We start from the raw sequence: 16,997 nt of genomic DNA, 5'->3' as shown, positions 1-16,997 counted from the left end.
GGATAAAATGATGCCTTTAAGTGAAAACAAAATTGCAGAAGAATGTATAGAATATGCTATCTTGTGTTTAAGGGAAAAAAAAAAAAATCACCTTTAGGCAAGGATTATCAATGGACACTAAAACATTAGGTGAAAAGTTACTAAGGAACAGGATATTCACTGGTGCAGAGACATATTCTACAGTTACTTCCTAATTCAAAAAGGATAAAGTATCTCCTTTACAAATATGTCATTCATAAAACAACATAAAGTAACGTTATTAAAACTGAAAGAAAGTATGAGAATGAAAATGAACTGTTCTAAATTAAAAGGAACTAAGAGAAACTAAGTAAAATGCTTGACTCTCCAAATGGATCCTGGTAAAAAAGAAAGAAATCTTGTGTAAATTTAACATGAACTGGACGTTACATGATATTATGTAATTATTCATTTTCCTAAGTGAGCTAATGGCACTGTGATTATACAAGAAGATATATGCTGAAAGATTTAGGGATAAAATGTGAAATCTGCAACACACTTTGAGAAAGTACAGCAAATACATACATAAAAGCACAAAGGTTGGTAAAACAAACATGGCTATGTTTAAAACTGCTGAATCTAATGACAGCTAACATGTCCTTCCCGTTTTCTTGTATGTTGAACATTCTCTTAGTAAAAAGTTAAAGAGAGGGAAAAAAATCTTAAGTTGTATCAATTGACATTTTAAATCCATTTTGGACAATTTCATAAAGAACCATTTCTATCGAAAAGTATTAGACCAACAAACAAAGGCAGGAAGAATGACAAGAGTTAGAAAGTCATCATTTGGAACTTCTACAGTAATTGTTGATTTAAGCAAGAATCATCAACAAATGCTAAAAACAATGGGTGAAAGTCTGTTGGGGAATGGGATATTTATAGTCTCAAATATTTCCCTACAGCCTGTGCAGGTACTGTTACAAAGGGTATCCGGTGGGTGAAACAACATTACTGACATTGGGCACTTCTTGATGCACATGCACAAAGAACACACATCAACTACAGTATTTCTGTAAAAAATGTTATTACTGAATCACATTGTTTAAAAAATGGATAAACCCGGGTTGAGATTCAACAAAATACCACCTTGCATCCTTAGAAAATATCAGTGTCACAAATGACAAAAGCTGAGGAACTATTCTAAATTAAAGAATTCTAAAGAAATATGACATTTAAACGTTGACTTGTGCTCCTTCACTGGATTCTAGCTTAAGGAAGAAACTGCTACAGAGAACATAATTGGGGAAACACACCAAAAAAAAAAAAGGGTCTATTTATCCATATAATAAAGAATAGAATTGCATCAATGCTAAATCTTCTGAATTTGATAATTAAATTTTTAAAGTCTGTGTTTGTATATACTTTCTAAGGTATTTGAGAACAGTCACAATGTCTGTAAATTACAAAGAGCAAATAATAACATCAATGATAACAACAATTATATATTAAAGAACACAAAATATGCAAAAATGTTTATTGGTAAATATAGGTGAGGAATACCCTGGTGCTCAATCTTAATTCTTGTGATTTTTTCTATAAATTTGAGACTTTTCCAAACAAAAAGCTTTTAAAAATTAGAGAAATTACTAAAGATATTCAATATAAGTATAAAAACTCAAGGAAAAGCAAAGGAATATAGAAGGTTCTTATAGATTTAAGAACAAAGTAAAGATAAAAGGAGCATTAATTAGCAAAACAAATAAAAATAAGCATAAAGAGCAAAAGACAGCATTGTTAATTTCAGTGATAAGATGTTCAGGCAGGAAAAAATATTCAGCAAAAGTCATTAATTTTACTTAACCTCCTAATTCAAAAGATAATTGCTTTCTTTGTTCAACTAAGAAGCCAAACCTTTATTATAAGACACTCAGGAATTAATACAAAGTAAAATTGAGTTTTAATTAAGTATGTATCAATTTTGTTCAATTTTGCATTGTATACTGGAAAGCAATATGTATCTTCTAACATATCAGGTACTAGACTAGGTGTTGGAGTTAGAGAGAAAATACAGTTTTTATGCTCAAAGAGTTTTTTCTAAGAGAGAAAGGATAAATAGCCAATTTGGATATAATGTGATGACTGAGGTCCCCTAAGAAAGGCACCTAATCCAAACCTGGAAGGACAGGAAAAGCAGGCAGGCAAGATTCTATGGGATTAGGGGCAGCTGCTGTGAGCATTAGAGTGTAAACTATCCCGGCAAATGGTGGGAAGCATTACAAACAAAACAAAAGACAGGAACACCAGTCAAGTGGTAGCTAGAGCTAGATCACAGCAACTCGCTGAAGAGACTTACTGAACTTCCACAGAACAAGGGGCTCCCAACGATTTATAAAACTGTATATTCTTACTGGTAAGGCAAAATATCTGAACCCACTGAATCTGAAACTGTAGAGGAAATAAAGAGGGGGTTGCAGAAATATTGAAGGAAATACATTCACACTAATTTAAACATCACATGTGGATGAAGCTAAAGCAAGTAGAGACCGTATTCATTTTCCTTTTTTAATTTTATATTGGTGCACAGTTGATTAATAAGGTGTCAGTTTCAGGTATACAGCAAAGTGATTCAGTTATACATATATAGGTTTCTATTTTTCAAATTCTACTGTATAGGATAGGAAATGCTGCTCAATATTCTGTAATAACCTAAATGGGAAAAGAATTTTTACTCATTTTCTATACGACCATGCCCTAATCTCAGTAAAGTTACAGATTTAGAATAAATGCAGAGGGCTTCCCTCATAGCTCAATTGGTAAAGAATCTGCCTGCAATTCAGGAGATCCGGTTTCAATTCCTGGGTTGAGAAGATCTCCTGGAGAAGGAAATGGCAATCCACTCCAGTATTCTTGCCTGGAAAATCCCATGGACAGAGGAGCCTGGCTATAGTCCATGGGGTCGCAATGAGTCGGACATGACTTAGCAACTAAACCACCAAACCACCAACCACCACAGAATTCTTTGGCTTAGAGTCACAGTTTCTTAAAAGACTCATTACTTTTGATGAGTACAAGACTCAACGCAGAGTACAGACTCTGCATTTTCATTTCTGCAGTTGCAACTGGAGTATAACCCTCAAGGTAATTTCGAATCCTAAGTATCTACCCTAACAGTGGGGCTCAGTTTTAAGAGTAGCAGAACAAAAAACAGAAAACAAACTAATGGAATTCTGGAAACCAATATGTAAATCTAAAAACCACTGCAAAGTGTATTTACTTGGTCCTGTAAAAGGACGCTCTCTCATAAAGTGCTGAGATCAAGCAACCATCAAGTGACGTAAATTTAAAGTCTAAATCAAGATGTACCTTAGCTGATTTTCAACAATCAGTATCAAGGATCTTTTAACTCTTTAAAATGATTTTCATTCTTCACTAGCCATAAAGCTTTAACTGTTCTGCTCATTCAATCCGTTGCAAATATTCCTGGAGTGCTTATTCCATCAAGTATAGATAGTACTAATTTCTGGGGATGAAAATATAAAAATGGGCAAGCCAGACACAGTTCCTGCCTTCATGGGCTTGCCATCTAATGATTATGAGAAACATTAAATGATTATACAAAGATTTAATTAAATTATAACTGTAGTTAAGTTGCTGAGACAGAAACCACACCCAACTAAGACACAGTCAACAATTGGCTTTATGATCTTGGACCTTAGTTTCCTCACCTGTAAAACTAGGAGTTAGATGAAATGATCCTTTAAGATCCCTTTAATTAAAACTTTTCATAAATCTAAAAGTACAAATCTTTGCTTCCAGAGTCCCTTTGTCAGGATATCTACATTTATAGACTCTATCAGCAATATAAATAATCCCCATTCCCCAAAACATGAAGATTTTTGGCACAAAAATATAAGGTTGGATGAAAAAGTAACCTTTACTGTAACAAATGTTTAAGTCCAAATTCCATAAATTAAATTTACTGTGATGTTCTAAACTGTAAAAAAGTGAGAGAAAACATGTCCATAAATTACTGCATGTTATCAGAATTCCTTTGAGAACTGTTTAAAATGCACATTCTTAAGACTCAATCAAAACCTACTGGAGAACATTCAAGGTCAAGCCTGGGGATCTGCATTTTTGATAAGCTTCCCAGATAATGCTAATACACACTAGTTTTAAGAATTTGAGAGCAGAGTAGAATAAACAATATTATGAGAAATGGTTTCAGAGTGAAACACTTCAAGATAAGAACTGTAATAAACCTACCTGTGTGGCCTTGTCCCTCATGCAAGGAGCAGCTTGCCCATGACCATCACGAGGCCAGTGCCCTGCGAGGTACGGAGCAGCGAGTGTATCCAGGGAGGAGGTACGGCGGATGATGCTAGAGGGGCTGGAGGAAGGCGGTCTCGTTTTGTCCCCTAGATTTAAGACAGATACATTTATTTTAAAATAGCTTAGGAAGGAAACAAAGTAGAAACTAGGTAGAGTTTCTCTAACTTAAATATAAAAAGTGAGTGACAAAGAGGAATAAGCTATTGATTCACACAAACTTGGATGGCTCTCGCATTAAGGGATTCTCTGGTGGCTCAGAAGATAAAGAGTCTGCCTGCAATGCGGGAGACCCAGGTTCAATCCCTGGGTCAAGAAAATCCCTTGGAGAAGGAAATGGCAACCCACTCCAGTATTCTTGCCTGGAAAATCCCGTGGACAGAAGAGCCTGCCAGGCTATAGTCCACAGGGTCGCAGAGTTGATCACGACTGAAGCAACTTCATTTCATTTCCAGATATATTAAGTAAAAACGGTCACTCTCTAATGGCTACTTATGACTTCATTTGTATATTTTTGACATGACAAAATGTTAGAAATGGAAGAAAGATTAATGGTTGCTAGGGGTCCACTAGTAGATAGGAAGAGGGAAAGTGAGGTGGCAGGAGAGAAGCAGGTGTTACCAAAGGGCAACATGCAGGACCCTTTGGTGACAGGAGACTATTCAGCATCTTGACTGTAGTGGGGATGTACAAACATAAAAAGGAGATTAAGCAGTATAGAATTTAAAACACATACACACAAGTACAAGTAAAAACTGAAGAAATTTGAGTAAGAGCAGTGGTTTGTACAATATCAAAATCCTATGTAATCCTACAAAAATGTTATCACTGGGGAAAATAGGCTAAACGTACAAAAGATCTCTGTATTATTTCTTACAACTACAATTAATCTCTACAAAAAAAACAGAAAATAAGACAAATGTATCAATATTATCCATGAGAGGATTTATGAGCTTACTGTGTCCTGAGAGATAAAAAGGCATAGTAAGAAAGGCCACCTTCCTTATCTACCCATTTTCAAAATGCTCACCTTGGGTTTAAGATTAAGTAGGTGTAACAGGTAAATATCACTTATTATTATACCACCTATACTCACTCAAAAGGAAATAAGGCAGCTAAGATAAAGTTACAGGTAAAATTCCACTTTAATCAGCTCGGTCAGGCACATGTCTTACTGAGTTTTGTTATACTAAATAGACTTCAAGAAACCAAACTAACCAGCCTATAGGAGCTATACTTGAAGACATATATGCAAATATATTTTCCATTTCAAGATACAGGATATGTATTTAGATATAAGCCAAAAATAAAAACTATAAAAAAAAAGAAAAGAAACTAGAGGTAATGGGAAGTTAGAGGTGATACAGAAAAAATACTCTATTTCCTTTTCTTTTTTTTTTGAAGGGGGAAAGTAATAGGCTTAGCTAATTATATTACAAAAATTTAAAAATTAAAGAATTTAAAAATATGAAACATGAATATAGGCATGAGTAGATTATATTATAGTGCTACCATTCTAGCTCTCTCTATATAACAAATACCTTGTTTTTCTTAAGGCCATATATGAAAACATTTTAAGACGCCTCTCTTCTAATCATATCACATTATTTCTTGACAAGGGTCTTATATAGTTACAAGTATAAAAGTTCAGTTGCTGGTTATGTGACCCAAATAACAAGAGATTCAATTCCACCAAGATAATAGTTTTAGCAGCTGTATTGTTGATAATCATAAAAGTTGCCTCACAAGATATGCCTCAGATACATAATTTGTTTTCAAAATGGCACAATTATTTCACTAAAACAGTGCCTAAATGTTGCAAATGCTAACCATATCTCTGCAGTGTCTTCCTTTTATAAACACAAAATAAATACAGTACATATCCATAAGTTCAAGGAAGCATGTACTCATATAACTACCTGTAACAAGTGAAAAGCAATAAATATACAGGTACATGATTTTTCCTTTAACTAAAAAATGAATCTCTACTGGGAAAGTCACAAAAATATTGTTCTTGGCCACAAAAAAGGGACACAGAGTATGTAAACTGGGGTGTATTCATTAAAATCCCATTGTTAAAAGTTGTCTGGCACTTTTCTTCCTTAACTACAACATTGCTTCCATCACTGTTCAACGCACTAATCAAATAGGTCTGATTTCATCATCAAGATTTTAAATTATCCAAGCACTGCCTTTTCAACTAGACTTTCTAAGACTATTAGATTTTCCATAACAAAATGGAGAATAGAAAAGTTATACATGGTCACATGTAAAAATACTAAACATTTTCTTCTGAACTCCCTTCATGTAAACATTTACTAAGGGTCTGGGAGCCAGTGCTAAGCCCTAGAAATTAAAAAGACTAAGTTGCAGCTTGCCATAAAGAACATAGAGTCTACATCTAGCTTGTCATTATTCTGTTTCAATCCAAGTTCCCAAAATTGACAAGATTTGGTGCTTAATTATGAGGAAGTTTAGGGGAAGGGAGGAAGACTTAAGAGTCAAAGATGACTCAAAGAATTCCTGTCTATGTGAACAAAGGCTGTATTTACATGGAAGTCCAGAGAAAGAAACTCGCTGACAGCTGACAAGACCCTTCATGATCTGGCTTCTCCAGCCTCCCTTTTTCTTGCCTGGACTGCCTCTAATCCCAACCATGCTGAAGGCCTTACAGTTCCCAACATGTGCCATGCCCTGTCTGCCTCTATGAGTTTGTCTCTACCCTATATTACCCTCATATCCCTTTCCTGGGTTTGGCTAATTTACGTTTAATCTTTGAAACTTCAGTTCAAAATTCAGTTCAACTGTTTCCTCGGAAAAAAATCTTCCTTGAATAGTCATCCAAACCCCAAAAAAACGATACATCAGCATCTAGGTCAAAAGCCCTCCTGTGTACTGCCTTAGCACAGTTCACTGATACGCTCTCCTGACTGTCCCAGTGCTCTAGGAGAATGCGATTTTGGAGGGCAGGAATTTTACTTTCCCTCAACCCAATGATTTAAACAATACCTGACATATATGCAGAAAAGAGAATGATTTCTAATATTTCTATCGTTTATCAACAAGGGCAGGTGTGTGCAATAAATTCAGATACTTTGTTAATCCAAAGTAAATAAACAAAAACTAATACTGCACAGTATCACTTACATGTACAATCTTTTTTAAAAAGTCAAACTCATGGAAACAGATAGTAGGAAAAGTGACGGCCAGAGGTATGGGAGAAGCAGGGAAAGGCTGATGAAAGAGTATAAATTTTCAGCTATAAATGAATAAATAAGGTCTGAGGTGGTAATATATAACATGGTGACTACAATTGGTAACACTATATTGTATAAGTGAAATTCACTGAAAGAGTAGAACTTAATGTTTTCTCTCACATAAATGAAAAAAAGATAAATATGTGAAGTGATGGATGCTTTAATGAACCAAATGGGAGGAATCTTTTCACAACGTATACATATATTACATCATTATGAGCTATGCTTTATATATCTAACAATTTTCTTTGTTAATTATAAACAAAGCTGAGAAAAAGTAAATCAAGGCAACAAAAACAAAGGCTCAAACTTGACTCTGTTCTTTAAAAAGTCTTAAAGCACTTACAGCAGGGTGTGGCAATGAAAATTTCAGTAAATGCCCTGCGGTCTGGAGTTCAGAACTCCCCAACTATCGGCACCAGTTCTTGGGTAATTTCAATGGCAGTAGTAGAGCATCCCAAACCATGGCCCTCAGATAACACATTAGAAAGTTTCTACAGACACTGTTAGAATTAGGTATTTCTAGAATTTATCAGGTATTAGCTTAAAAGCTGTATTTTTTGTTATCCACAAAGTCAATTAAGCAGAAGGGATAAAATGACATTTATTTGTTCAGAAAGGGGAAAAATACTCTTCTTTCTTCACGTATAAAAATGATAAAGATTAAATATAAAGAAACCAAACAGTACTAAAAAAAAACCAAAAAAACCAAAACCCCACAAAATCCCAAAAGGCCACCACTCAGAGATAATCATTTTAATCAGTATTTATTTCCAGAAATCTGTCTACATTTACACACATGTACAATTTTATATAAATGAGGTCCCATTAGGCACGCTATTACTTATTGTTGAGAAAGAAAAAGGGCATGTCAAGGACCTATTTCCACTGTAATAAATATGAATCTATATCACCATTTTTTAAAGTTTATTTTTAATTGAAGGATAACTGATTTACAATATTGTGTTGGTTTCTGTCACACATCAACATGAATCAGTCATAGGTATACATGTCCCCTCCTCCTTTCATCACCATTTTTAATATTAACAGCTGTACAGTATCCAATTGATTGGATACATCATAACTTAATCTTATAGTGATGGACATTTTCAGCGGCAGATATATATCATTTTATGCTTACTTATCTCTTTATGAAAAATTTTTGGACATCAAATTTTGTATCTCCAACGGTAAACACATATTAAAATTTTAAATATTGCCAAATTACCTGCCACTAGAAAGAATTTTGCCCTTACAAGGACACTCATTTACCACATCCTTAAGTATATTCATTAATTTTTCTCAATTTTCCCAAAGATTAAAAATATCATTTTATTTGCATTTCAATTGTTATTGAGTTCTAAAAATTTTAATTTTACTGCTAATTTATATTTCTCGTACATTACTAGTATTGTAAGTATTTTAATTTTCTTCTGATGAAGAATGCTTTTGTGTTGTGGCTTGCAGGAGAGATCTTAGTTCTCTTATTAGGGATTGAACACAGGCCCTAGGCAGTGAAAGCAGAGTCCCAACCATGGGACCATCAGGAAATCCCCAAGAAATAGTTAAATCAAAAGAAATTCCTTCAATTTCATTTTACCTTCCTCTTCTTTTATTATATTCTAGTAAAGTTACATGTAGTTGATTTTATCTTAAATAGTACACATGTGCTCGCTTAGTCGTGTCCAACTCTTTATGACTCCATGGACTGTACCCTGTCAGGCTCCTCTGTCCGTAGGATTTTCCAGGCAAGAATACTGAAGTGGGTTGCCATTTCCTACTCCATAAATAGTACATATACTATGATTAAATGCCTACAACAGTGTATGTCTATTCATCCACTGTCTAAGCTTCCACCTCCTACACACACACACAGACATACACATACTTAAAATGTCTCTGGAAAGAAATATAAAAAATTGATGACAATGGCTGCCTCCACAAAGGGGAACTGGATGGTGGGCAGACAAGAGAGATGGCAAGGGAGTTATTTCACTGTATTTCTAAGTATACGTTTTAAAATTTACATGTGAACTTACTACCTGTATTTTAAAAATTCATAAACTTTGATTCAATGACTCTCTATCTAGGCATGTAAATAGAATAGTCAAATATAGAAAAGGGGAACTTCCCTACTGGTCCAATGGTTGAGCTTCTGCTTTCCAGTACGGGGGATGTGGGTTCGATTCCTGGTCAGGGAGCTCAGATCCCACCCAGCTCAGCGCAGCTAAGCCTGTGTGCTGCAACTACTGAGCGCAGGCACCTCAACTAGACAGTCTGTGGACCACAAACTCTGGGGCCCACACGCTCTGGAGCCCTCGCACCACAGCTCAAGAGAAGACCACACACCACAGCAAAGATCCTGCATACCGCAAATAAGACTAGATGCAGCCAATAAATTAAATATTTTTTTAATGTGGAAAGGGTTTTAAATTCAAAGACATTCATAACATTTACAGTAGTAAAAAACCATAAATAATATAGACAATATTGGAGGTTAAGGAAACTGATGGAAAATACAATGGAATAGTAAAATTATTAAAAATTATGTTTTAAAATGATAAACATGAGAACTTTATTTATAATCTGTTAAGGGAAATTTAGGGGAAAAGTATATGCTTCCATAATTTATTTCTACTTCATACTTTCTTCAGTTACTCCAGGTTTCAGTTAATTTTTTGATTAAGTTTTCAATGAAACATTAACAGATAACATCAAGAACTGATGCAGGCACAGCAGTACCAAATTAATGATTAACCCTAATAAGAACTAAATCATCAAATTAACCAAACTGGTTTCCTATAGACACGGTATCAAAAAAAAAGTCTATTCTAGAAATTTAAAAATCTAATGTACAATAGCCAGGACATGGAAACAACCTAAATATTCATCAACAGAGGAATGGATAAAGAAGGTGTGGTCCATATATACACTGTATACATATATACAGTGTGTACCTATATACACCCATAGGGTAGAATGAAATAATACCATTTGCAGCAATATGGATGAACCTAGAGATTATTATACTAAGTGAAGTCAGAAAGAGAAAGACAATGGCACCACTCCAGTACTCTTGCCTGGAAAATCCCATGGACGGAGGAGCCTGGTAGGCTGCAGTCCATGGGGTCGCAAAGAGTCGGACACGACTGAGCGACTTCACTTTCACTTTTCACTTTCATGCATTGGAGAAGGAAATGACAACCCACTCCAGTGTTCTTGCCTGGAGAATCCCAGGGACGGGGGAGCCTGGTGGGCTGCCGTCTATGGGGTCGCACAGAGTCGGACACGACTGAAGTGACTTACCTTATCACTTATATATGAAATCTAAAATATGACACAAATGAACTCATTTACAAAACAGAAACAGATCCACAGACACAGAAAAAAACCTTTCAGTTATCAAAGGGGAGAGGGGGTAAGGGACAGGTAAATTGGGAGACTGGGATTGAAACAAAGTCCTACTGTATATTCACTAACCTACAATAAACCATAATGGGAAAGAATATGAAAAGAATATATATACACATATACAGAGATATATGTATAACTGAATCACTTTGCTGTACACCAGAAACTAATACAACATTGTAAATTAACTATTACTTCCATTAAGAAAACACACACACACACACACACACACACACACAAATAAGAAGAGTGAGAAGTCCACAGTGTTAAGAGGTCACAGGGCACCTCACACATTTTGCTATAAGCAGCAAGAAGAAACTTCTTGGCACCTTCACACTCTGCTTAGAAATCTCCTTAGCTAGATCATCCTGTTTATTAGGCATAGTTCTTACTTTCCATACTACTAATCTCAATAGTGTGGCTAAATTTTCTGCCTCAACATAACAAGGATGCCCCTTTCTCCAGTTTTAACATCTCTCTCATCTCCTTCTGAGCTCTCAATTACAGCTTCCTCATAGTCCGAATTTAAATTTCTCCATCATCATTTGCATCTTTCCTTTCCCCACCTGTAAGAGGTCATACCTATAAGGACCACGGTCCTAGTGACCACAAATAAGGATACTCAAAGGGAGAGGAAATGCTTAAAGTGCAGAGGTCTTGTGAAAAAGCTGCCACTTGATGCAACTCTTAAAAATGGGAATTTGACAGTGATGAAACAACTAAAGGGCATGTCCGAAGAACAAAACGTAATCCTGAAATACAGCTCTAGGACATAAATGTACCTTATAATGGCTGAAACAAAAGGACCGTGCACACAACATGACCACGAGCAAAGAAGGTCTTGAATACTGTGCCAAGTATTTTATCCCAAAGGCAATAAGGGAAATGACATAATCAAATTTGCATTTTAGAAGAAATTTTTTGACAGCAGTATGGATGTAAAAGAAATTGAGTCAGGAAGATTTATTAAGTGGCTATTGCAATAATCCAAGTAAGCAAGGCAAACAGAATCAAGAAACATGAAATATTTCAGAGCAACTCAAAAGGTCAGCAGTAGTGGGTGCTCAGAGGGGCGTGTAAGTGTGCTGTGTTCATGTTGAAGGGAGGGGGACCGGAAGTGCCACAGAACGGATAGAGTATGGAGTTTGCAACTACACATATTCTGTTCAAACCCAACTCCATCTGTTGTACTGCCGATTGGTTAAGCTCCTTAACTGTTCTAAATCGCTCTTAGTGCTTCTGTAAAACAAACTGGGTTGTGAGGATTAAATGAGAATATTTCTGTACAGAGTGCAAATCTCGTAAATAGCATCTAGCATGATGGCGATTTCCCCAAGTTGCAGGCTTAGGCAACTTGTCTATAATTCAGTTTCAAACTCTGGGTTTGATACAGTTGTAGGATATTAAATTGAGACTTAAGTCAGTTTTACTCTTTGGTGAGTTTGTCTAGAGTTCTGTGTCAGAAGGAGAAACTTAGAAGTAATCTGCCTATACAGGTTAAAGCCACTGGCGCATACACAATGGATGAAGCCTAAGAGAAGCGGGTACTGAATGGGATCTTGGGAAACAAGGACATTTCCTGCAAAGAGACGTTTGGGGGAAAGGTTGTCTCTGGATTGTTGTGAGGATCAAACAGAAAAAAATATATAAAGCACCTGGCGTGTAGAGAACACCGTACTCCCTCCCTTTCAAGAGATACGTCAATGAAGTCAACAGGCAGAGGTCATACTGAACAGTCTGAGGCATAAATAGGATGTGAGAAGTCAAACATGACCCTTTAAAGAAGGTTCCTGGTAAAGGAGTATAAAGTAAAAGCTTTAAGAAATGGAGAAGGGGAGAATATATAAAAAAAGAATATATAAATGTATAACTGAATCACTTTGCTATACAGCAAAATTAATAAATACTGTAAAGCAACTACATTTCAATAAAGTTTTTAAAAAGAAATGAAGTAGAAGGAATAATTGGCCTTTAATTCATCACTCTAAAGCAGGCGCTAGCAATTTTTTTACACTAAATTCAAGTCTAAACAAACAGTAAGAGGAAATACTGAACAGTGAAGCAAGGACTTAGCCCTCAAGCATTCTCAGCATCAGCCAGCTGTAACCAAAGTTCATGCTATCTTAGTTCACAGCATGCCACAGCTCCTTTCTGGGCTTCCACTGCAGTCTTACACTTTTCTGGCAAATAATTCTTTTAAAAAACTAAAATAAACAGATCCTTTTGCAACCAATAAAAACTTGTTAATACAAGTCTTCAAAGAGCAACAATAAATAAAATACAAAAAACAAAAGGGAATTTAAATTTCCTATTTCTTGGAATTTTAATACCAATCAGTACATGCATCATGTTGTACTTGTTAACATCTACACCACTAGTTTCAATTCTCTATCCCTTAAGAAATACATTTTAGAACTGCCTGCCATATATGTCTAAAGAGGTGAGTTACAAAGCAATTTTAAACCTACCACGTCTATTCATCTCCTGAGTGGCCTACCTTCCATGGCTTTCATTCAATAAACATTTATTGCGTACCTATTACAGATACAGGAATGAACAAGAGAAAAGATGCCTGCAGTTGCAAAACCTGTATTCTAATAGGGGAAGTTGTTCATAAAACCAATATGGTAGGTGCTAATAACAGGGAAAAAGTAGGGCAAAGCAGCAGAGGAGCGAGCTGTGTGAGGTTGCCATTTTATACAGAACTTAGGAAGGCCTTTGAACAGACACAGGAGAGAGGAAAGAGTATAGGAGGGGTGGCCCAGCTAGAGAGAAGAGCAGCTTGGGAAAAAGCTCTGTGGGAGAAGCACTATTGGCCTTCCAAAATCACTTTACCTTTCCCCCTCCTGGAAACTATCCCAAACAAAAACTGTAAGATTCACCAAGATATTACTTCCTTATCATTCCTTCCTTTCCATATCCATCAGTGTCACTCACTCAGTTGTGTCCAACTCTTTGTGACCCCATGGACTGTAGCCCCCCAGGTTCCTCTGTCCAAGGGATTTCCCAGGCAAGAATACTGGAGTGGATTGCCATCTCCTTCTCCAGGGGATCTTCCCAACCCAGGGATCAAACCTGGGTCTCCAGCATTACAGGCAGATTCTTTACCATTGTCCTAATTTCAGGTTTCATCACTTCCTGCTTTGACAATTACATCAATCAGCTTTGGCTTCTCCTCCCACCATCCCATCCTACACTCTGCTACCATTTGTTCATGTAGAATAAATTAGCCACTGAAACAATCCTTTTGAAAAGTGGTGCCAAACTTTAAAGCGGAAACTAAGAAATTCTGCTGCAATTCTTTTCCAGGTGCCAAATTAATGACAAAGCAAGAATCTTCAGTTTTGTTAAAAGTAAATAACTGCTCTTTATTTTTACCATTTGTGATGGAAACAGTAATTAATTATGTATGTGCAATATATGAATACTATTAAGGAAGAAGAAATGTGACTTATGGATCTTGGAGACCACTATTAAAATTCATGAAATCTTGACAGCTGAGTGAAAATTCTTCATTGCCAAATGGGTCAGAGACAGTGCCTTCCTTCTAATTAGGCTGGAGCCCTGTAACTGGTTCTGGCCACACATATGATTGAAGTGACATGTCCCCTCTCCACGCTTTCTCCTGTCCACCTGGTTGACAGGGAGTACAGCTTGGAGCTCTGAGTCATCCATCGTTTGGAGGAAAGCTCTTCCAGAAAGCCACCAAACCTACACTAGCCACAATAAACCTTTGTTGAGCCGCTGAAATTTCTGCGGTATATTTCACCCGACAGTGTCAACAATCATAATGTAGAGAAAATGAGCTGAACTGGGGTGGGAGGTAAGTATAGGTACTTATGTTGTTCTAGCACTACACAAGAATTTTGGTGAAAAATCAAAGGAATAACCCACCTACGTGAGGATATACTTGAGGATATCTTTCACCATTTATAGCTGAAACTATCAAGTTCAGTTCAGTTGCTCAGTCGTGTCCGACTCTTTGCGACCCCATGAATTGCAGCACGCCAGGCCTCCCTGTCCATCACCAAATCCCAGAATTCACTCAAACTCATGTCCATCGAGTCAGTGATGCCATCCAGCCATCTCATCCTCTGTCGTCCCCTTCTCCTCCTGCCCCCAGTCCCTCCCAGCATCAGGGTCTTTTCCAATGAGTCAACTCTTTGCATGAGGTGGCCAAAGTATTGGAGTTTCAGCTTCAGCATCAGTCCTTCCAATGAACACCCAGGACTGATCTCCTTTAGGATGGACTGGTTGGATCTCCTTGCAGTCCAAGGGACTCTCAAGAGTCTTCTCCAACATCACAGTTCAAAAGCATCAATTCTTCAGCACTCAGCTTTCTTCACAGTCCAACTCTCACATCCATACATGACCACAGGAAAAACCATAGCCTTGACTAGACAAACCTTTGTTGGCAAAGTAATGTCTCTGCTTTTCAATATGCTATCTTGGTTGGTCATAACTTTCCTGCCAAGGAGTAAGCGTCTTTTAATTTCATGGCTGCGATCACCATCTGCAGTGATTATGGAGCCCCCAAAAATAAACTCTGACACTGTTCCCACTATCTCCCCACCTATTTCCCATGAAGCGATGGGACCAGATGCCATGATCTTCGTTTTCTGAATGTTCAGCTTTAAGCCAACTTTTTCACTCTCCTCTTTCACTTTCATCAAGAGGCTTTTGAGTTCCTCTTCACTTTCTGCCATAACGGTGGTGTCATCTGCATATCTGAGGTTATTGATATTTCTCCCGGCAATCTTGATTCCAGCTTGCGCTTCTTCCAGCCCAGCGTTTCTCATGATGTACTCTGCATAGAAGTTAAATAAGCAGGGTGACAATATACAGCCTTGACGTACTCCTTTTCCTATTCGGAACCAGTCTGTTGTTCCATGTCTGGTTCTAACTGTTGCTTCCTGACCTGCATATAGGTTTCTCAAGAGGCAGGTCAGGTGGTCTGGTATTCCCATCTCTTTCAGAATTTTCCACAGTTTATTGTGATCCCCAAAATCAAAGGCTTTGGCATAGTCAATAAAGCAGAAATAGATGTTGTTCTGGAACTCTCTTGCTTTTTCCATGATCCAGTGGATGTTGGCAATTTGATCTCTGCTTCCTCTGCCTTTTCTAAAACCAGCTTGAACATCTGGAAGTTCACAGTTCACGTATTGCTGAAGCCTGGCTTGGAGAATTTTGAGCATTACTTTACTAGTGTGTGAGATCAGTGCAACTGTGTGATAGTTTGAGCATTCTTTGGCATTCCCTTTCTTTGGGACTGGAATGAAAACTGATCTTTTCCAGTCCTGTGGCCACTCTGAGTTTTCCAGATTTGCTGGCATATGAGTGCAGCACTTTCACAGCATCATCTTTCACGATTTGAAATAGCTCAACTGGAATGCCATCACCTCCACTAGCTTTGTTCGTAGTGATGCTTTCTAAGGCCCACTTGACTTCACATTCCAGGATGTCTGGCTCTAGGTGAGTGATCACACCATTGTGATTATCTTGGTCGTGAAGCTCTTTTTTGTACAGTTCTATGTATTCTTTTTTTTTTTTTTTTTTAGTTCTATGTATTCTTGCCACCTCTTTTTAATATATTCTGCTTCTGTTAGGTCCATACCATTTCTTCCAACAACACAAAAGAAGACTCTACACGTGGATATCACCAGATGGTCAACATCAAAATCAGATTGATTATATTCTTTGCAGCCAAAGATGGAGAAGCTCTATACAGACAGCAAAAACAAGACTGGGAGCTGACTGTGGCTCAGATCATGAACTCCTTTTTGCCAAATTCAGATAAATTGAAGAAAGTGGGGAAAACCACTAGACCATTCAGGTATGACCTAAATCAAATCCCTTATGATTACACAGTGGAAGTGAGAAATAGATTTAAGGGCCTAGATCTGATAGAGTGCCTGATGAACTATGGCGGAGGTTTGTGACATTGTACAGGAGACAGGGATCAAGAACATCCCCATGGAAAAGAAATGCAAAAATGCAAAATGGCTGTCTGAGGACGCCTTACAAATAGCTGTGAAAAGAAGA

The 16,997-nt window shown here is 37.0% G+C and overlaps 1 protein-coding gene across 1 annotated transcript in view; it reads right to left on the bottom strand.

The window, feature by feature from the left end:
* Window positions 1-16,997, bottom strand: part of FAM117B (family with sequence similarity 117 member B) — a 74,028-nt gene that overhangs the window by 30,166 nt on the left and 26,865 nt on the right. The window contains exon 2 of the mRNA XM_055573127.1: window positions 4,225-4,376. Within this exon, the coding sequence (XP_055429102.1) occupies window positions 4,225-4,376 (152 nt within the window). The remainder of the gene's footprint in view (window positions 1-4,224; window positions 4,377-16,997) is intronic.

This window comes from Bubalus kerabau, chromosome 3 (genome assembly GCF_029407905.1).
Source record: "Bubalus kerabau isolate K-KA32 ecotype Philippines breed swamp buffalo chromosome 3, PCC_UOA_SB_1v2, whole genome shotgun sequence".
Taxonomy (NCBI): Eukaryota; Metazoa; Chordata; class Mammalia; order Artiodactyla; family Bovidae; genus Bubalus; species Bubalus kerabau.
This window is presented reverse-complemented; position numbering and strand designations above follow the sequence as displayed.